Genomic DNA, 6747 nt, shown 5'->3' with positions numbered 1-6747 from the left:
CGACATTACCAGCAGCACACGCGGCGCACAAAAGGTAACTACGAACCGTTACCGGCCATCATGGGCCGGACCCTGTTAGTCTTTCGCTAGTATAATCAACAAATCAATACACGCAAAAATCCAATCGCTTTTTTTGGAGGAAGCAATGCAGAAAGTCAGTGGTGGTTCACGGTCGGAAACCTTGTGTAGTGCCTGGTAGATGTGTTGTCGAAGTAGTCGGTCTAATAAATGTTGTAAAGGGGCACCAATAGACGTACAGTGTACTTACTATGCCGTTTCATACTATGTCTTTGTCACCACTAGCCGCATAAACTAACGAATAACTTTTTAGCACTTTCGCCGGGTTACCTTTAGAAGGCTTAAAGCATGGTACTGCAGTACCCAAAAGATTCTCGACCGACATTGTCAAATTGATGTTATTAAACTGACTCGCATTTTTCACGATAGTCGTTCACTTAGACGACGAAACAATTAGTCCAAGTAATTATCGCCAATAAATTCATACCCGCCTAAACGACTACAACAACATCTTGCAATTTATAATTCAGGAATCAGGATCACAGCTGTTGCCAACGTTCAAATAACTAGTTCGCGACCTTCAGCCGATCCTTAACCTCCAACACCTGTGCGTCACGACCGCCACATCAGCCCACATCATATAAAAAGTGTCAGACGCACGCCATACGCCGGCACCCACTTGTCGCTAAAAAGCTCGCGTTCAAACTTCAAAGTTAACTTCAACCTTCAACTACGTGTAGTCGCCAACAAACCATCTAGAACGAGGGGAGAATATCCTAAAGGAAACAAGGTAATTTCAATGCAAGCTCAACATCTCTTTGACATCATAAGTTGGAACTGCCTTGATGTATAGCCATGTCTACGTCGACGGTGAGCAATTCCGAGTCATCCACGTCGTCCTTCAGCAACAGCAGGACTCCTTGGGGTTGGCTGGTGTGGAACGAGCCCAATGCAACGGTCGCCATTCCCCTGTGGTAAGTGTTTCGCCGGCGACATCAGCACATTTTTGGCTTGTGCTCACGCCCCGTGCTTTGCCCTATCTTTTTCACCAGGTCGACCGAGAACGGACACGTGGCCACCATTGGACGAAATGACCATTGCACCGTGCCTGTCCCACCCACGCTCTTCGAAAACTCGCTCTTCCAGTGGATTAGCCGCCAACATTGCACACTGGAAAAGTTGAGAGAAGATGGGAAATTTACGATTGTAAACAACTCTCCAATTGGGACGTTTGTCAACGGAGAGCAACTCAATTACTTTCGCACGCTGCCCATCGATCACGGCGACGTCGTCGCTCTCTGTTCCGCCGAGAGCGCGGCAAGCTTCACCTTTTACGACAACTACCACAGCTATCTGGGATATCACCGGGACTTCAACAACAGATATCTCGTCCTGAGCATCATAGCGAGTGGGTAAGTTTTAATGTGAAAACCGGTGTATTTTTAGCGATAGTATCTGCTGAGGTTTTTTTTAAATAATTTCTTGATGTAACGCTTAAGGATGTACGGCGAAGTTTTCAGAGCCATCGTAAAACGCAACAACAGCGTTGTTGCCATCAAGACTGTTCACGCAACTACATGCGGGAGCCCGCATGCCTGTGTGATGGTGAACCCACGTGGCGTCGATGCTCTGAGAAATGAAATCAGCGTCCTCTCACAGCTGGAACACCCCTGCATCGTTAAGGTTGATTGTAGCGTTCTATTGTAGTCACGCGTCTCTATTCATTCATTGAACCTGTGTGCGACACAAAGATTTAGCGGTGAGCTTTTTTGTGCACCACACAGCGCTAGGCACAATTCGGCAAATTGGTTTCTCCTTTATAACTGCTGCTGTTAATTGGTTTGTTGTTTTGACAGATGCTAGACTCTGCCGGTAACTGGCCATCAAAGAGAATGTTTATAGTTATGGAGTTTCATGGCGGCGGTGATTTGCAACAGAGGATGTTCGACTTTGCACTGTTTTCAGAGCCGAATGCCAAGTATTGGCTCGTGCAAATGGTTTCGGCAATTAGATACTGTCACAGCCGCTCACCGCCCATCGTCCACCGTAACCTGAATCCCACCAACGTGTTACTGGCAAGCGCTGATGAATTTGCAACAGTAAAGGTAACTGAATTACTGGATATGGCGTTGGAGTGATCCCGCCGTGATAGCTAACGCAATCTGATTGGTTTGATATGTTTTAACCCGGAATCAACATTTATTCAAATGGACTGATGTTATGATCCGACGCGTTTCAACGGCCAGGATTTTCGGGAAGAAAATTGCCGGTTTCGGACTCTCGAAACGCCTACTGCATCCCTCGACGTTGACGACCTGCTGTGGAACCGACTTGTACATTGCCCCGGAGGTGAGACGTCAATTGGACGACGGCGACGTCGAGCCGTACACGGCGGCAGCCGACGTTTGGAGCTTGGGCGTCATCCTGCATTACATGCTGCTGGGGAGACATCCGTCGTGCTCCCGCGCGGACTACACTGGCCGCTCGACGTCCACCCAACGTGCGCATTGTCTGTCATTGCTGCCAATTCTCTGGTCCGCCCCACTGCGGGTAGCGGAGGGTTTTTCTCTTCTTTTGCTCTCTTTCTCATTTCGTCTGACCTTGTGTTTTTTTTTGTTTGCCCCGCTGCCGTGTTGGACGGTCCAGGCGTCGCGTCCGTCAGCGACGAGGCCCAAGCTTTGATCGACAACATGGTGGCGATCGAAGTTGGGCGCCGCCACGACATTGAAGCAGTGGCCAGGTGCCCGTGGCTGCTCGACGAGGACACCATGGCCAGTCTCCGGTCGACCGTCTTTAAAGACGCTCCCATTTTCTGAACCGGCAGAAGAAGTGACCGATGTTTCCACTCACATTTATTTTTCCCCTCATCGTTTTTTTTTTGAATTTTGAGTGACTGTGCCCGCGTGTGTGACTGGGTTTGTGTGTCTGTGTGCTAGTGACTAGATCTTACTATCTATTTGTTGGTTCAACCTTATTCCTACTTTTACATGACGTTCACCACGTTTCTTTCAATCTTCCTAAACGAGCATTACGGCTGGGACAGCAACCGCTACAAGGTTGCCACCAATGTCGCTGTGGCTTGCTGTATTCTGCCTTTGTTTGCATTGTCTGAGTTTCACCTTTTTTCAATGCTGTGAAGTGGGCACATGCTACACAATACAAAAGATATGTCAAATTATTTCCAAATCATGCCACATTCATTGTACCGCTAAACAACCCTCCACCACTAGGCCCACTCCTACTCCAAAAAGTGCAATGTCGTCTGTTTTTCGAGCGGCTCCATGATGAATGTTTGCTAGGAGTAACAATCCATTTTACTCTAAAAAATGTCACTATTCCTCTTGCAGAGGTAGTGAAATGACTGACCATCTAACCGGGCCCAGCACATTGGCATAGGCTTTGCTACTGTTTTTCTGAAGCCATGCAAAGTGTGACCGTCTTGCATTAAGGCTGTAAACTGTTAGGCCATTGTCACGTTATCACTCACTAACAGATGTTGGTTCGATGTATTTTTAAGAAAAAAAGACTCTTGTACCAAGTGTCTCGTTTCTCGTGTCGTAACAGTAACAACAGTTCTCGACCGGAAGAATTACTCGAGTCTTCGCAGTTGCCCAATTTTTAAAAGAAAATATTTTGAAAGCACATCTTGAGCTCAATCATCTTTCCCGCCAAAAACAAAGTTACAGGTAATCAGGGTGCACTAACACACCTACGCAAAGAGGTGCACGCGTTCGAAATGTCGTGAGTCGGAACGTTCACCAGCACTGGCACATAAAAACAGCGTTCAATACAATCTCTCATAGGTACAGTTGGCTTATACACAATTCTGTGTAGCCTGGTAACGTAGTTCACTGTTCAAAGCACCCAGTTCAGGTTAGATTAGGTACCGGCCAACTGTTTTCCAAGCACAGTGCAGTACTATTTCAATTTCAAATTTTTTGTGTTACTCAAGTGGAACAAAAAAAAATTGGCAGTTCAGAATTAGCGTTAATTTATCGCTCTCCAAAAATAAGTGCCGAAAATGTATTTCTCTCATTTCCACGCCTTCTAACGAGCTGTCCGGAAAATTCCTTTAGGGAGGAGCTCTAAATTTTTTATTGCAAAATATTAATTTTTGGACGTGAAGTCGTTAAATGTTAGCAAGACAATTCATCACCACAACGATTGCCAATCAAATGTTAAAAATATATTTTCGGTCGTTGTAATACATTCGTGTTCCATTGCTATCAATTTCGTATTATTTGATTGGAAATATTTTGTCCCTTTTGGCGTGATCTTATTAGAAGTTGTGCCAAACAAGGAAACTCGGGCGCAAAGAACCGTATGAGACTTACCCAACGTTTGTAGCATCTTCGTTTGAGAGGAAATTACAACGGCACACTGCTTCACGGAATTCCTGACCAATTGTGTTATCCAAAAAATGATGAACGAAACTTAAATACCATAGACAATTGGAATTAAACCTTTCCTCAATTGGCTGTTTACCGCCACCAGTCTTCAGATTACGACAACCGTCTCACCGACCCTATTGATAACGTTCGCTGTCCCCCACCAAAAGACAATTCAACATTATCACGCCGCAGACCGAAAATTGCTAGGCCAAGATCCATGATTCAAAACCAAATGTATTTAACGGGATTTCTAACACGTCAATCTGCATGGAAGACAAAGAAACCAGAGCAATAATTTGTCAAAGAGTATAATTCAGGCTTGACTGATGTAATGGAAAAACATGCTCCACTTCAAGAAGGTTATTTTCAGTTTGCTGTGATAATCCTGGAATTATCAAGTCATTGCCTCTTATCGGAAACTTGTGAGAAGACTGTTGAGGCGTTTGAAGTTGACGGCTTCGACAATCAAAAAAGAGATTTTACATGACGCTTTGAGGGAACTAAGAATGCTGATTTCTAATGCTAAAATTGATTTTCTAAACTCAAACATCAATCAGCTCACTTGGAAAAGGTCATTATTCAGGATCGTGGACTCGTCTTTTTTGTAAGAAGTTTCGTCTTTTTTGAAGAAATCACCTCTCCATCCTATGATGATCTTTCGACTCTTCTTCAGAACTTCTACCTCAACAAGGAAAACTTCTGTGGTGACTTCATCCTCAACAAGGTTCAGGAAATCTGATCTTTCCTTCCGTCCTAGGTGTCAGAATTGATAAGGGAAAAATAACTTGTCTTAAAAATGGGGATGTTATAGCTATGGCCTGTCAGTTCGGATAAATTTTTACATACCTAGACTCAAATCATGTCAATTCCAATTTTCCAAAAGAACTGAATCATGATTTTTTTATTGTTCGCCATCTTGGAAAAGGATAAGATTTTCTTTTATGCAGAAATTTAATTTTTATTAACAAATGCTATTATTGCAGTTCATATGGCGAAGTGTGGTTTTCTGTGAACAAAAAAAAAACAACATAAAAAATGCCATTCAATGCCTAACAAGGGAATCAAGGAAATTCACCGAGTCCCAAAAAAAGACACTCGTCGACAAACTAAATAAGGAGTTAGATTTGCTAAGAATGCTAGATCATTCTGGTGTTGTGAAGGTACTTTTTTGTAATTTCTTTTACTAGTGCATATTGACCAATCTATTAATATTTCACATCAATAGTCGGAAGCCAACATCTGTAGGCGCAATTCGATCTACCTAATGTTAGAATTGATGAGTGGAGGTGATTTGCGGGAATTTTTTATTGACGGGGGACAATTGGAAGAATCCACCGCAAAATATTATTTTTGCAAATGGTATTGGCTCTTGAATTCATTAACCTATTTTTTTTTAATTATAGATTACTGATTTGGGTCTATCCAAGTTGGTAAACGACGACACCGTCTGCAAGACATATTGTGGTACACCACTTTATTTAGCTCCGGAAGTTGTTCCAAGCGTCCTTCGTCGACCATATACGGAGGCGGTCGATGTTTGGAGCATAAGGGTGATGCTGTTTCTAATGCTGTCGGGTTATAACCCTTTTGACCAATCCAATCATTCTGCAAGCGATTCGCTGTCCACAAGTGACTACATTGCTAGAGGTTCATTTATTACAAAATGTATTTTTCATTATTTTAAATTATTATATAATTTTTGTCTAGGTAATTTTTGGTTGAATAACAAATGGAATTCAGTTTCTCTCGATGGAAAAACGCTTGTCAAACAAATGCTGCAAATTGATCAAAAAGATAGACCAAAATTAAAGGATATCTTGTCATCTATATGGATGACTGACAGCCACGTCATCACCAAGGTGAATAAAATTGTCTTTGCGGCTACCGACACCATACATCATTGAAGAACCAAAGCATTACGTGGCCCAGCTCAACGTGCTCAGCTTTGCATTGGCCAAGCCCGCTCAAATTTCACCAAATGATGCTGGAAATATTTAATAGTCTCCGCGTTTAGCGACTCGCATTAGACTAGGCGGGGCGTTTCTTTTTCGGCTCTCATGACATTTAACTGGTTGTATCCTACCTTTTTTGGTGTTTTACTCGGAATTACTAACTATTTTTTCTATGTCAGCAGCTGTGGAATATTTTTTGGGGGGTTTTGCTACATCGCTAACGAGTTTGCGTTGCACGTGACTCCATACGTTAAGTGGACGTAAGCTAATTGCCCATGTATGTACTCTCGTCGTGATTTTTTAGTTGTTGTCCATTGCACCAATTGTATTCTCTGAACTTTCAATTGCCAAAAGTGTATTACAACTCTAGTAGCAATTGTTGTCAC

General features: G+C 43.1%; 1 protein-coding gene across 1 annotated transcript; it reads left to right on the top strand.

Annotated features, from left to right (window-relative positions):
* The first annotated feature begins 873 nt into the window (after positions 1-873).
* Positions 874-6313, top strand: LOC124342161 (ovarian-specific serine/threonine-protein kinase Lok-like). The gene is made up of 6 exons (XM_046795129.1): positions 874-992; positions 1071-1430; positions 1518-1701; positions 1875-2123; positions 5813-6056; positions 6117-6313. Exons 1-6 carry the CDS (start codon positions 874-876, stop codon positions 6311-6313), a joined length of 1353 nt encoding a protein of 450 aa, XP_046651085.1.
* Positions 6314-6747: the final 434 nt, after the last annotated feature.

Source organism: Daphnia pulicaria, chromosome 6 (genome assembly GCF_021234035.1).
Source record: "Daphnia pulicaria isolate SC F1-1A chromosome 6, SC_F0-13Bv2, whole genome shotgun sequence".
NCBI lineage: Eukaryota > Metazoa > Arthropoda > Branchiopoda > Diplostraca > Daphniidae > Daphnia > Daphnia pulicaria.
This window is presented reverse-complemented; position numbering and strand designations above follow the sequence as displayed.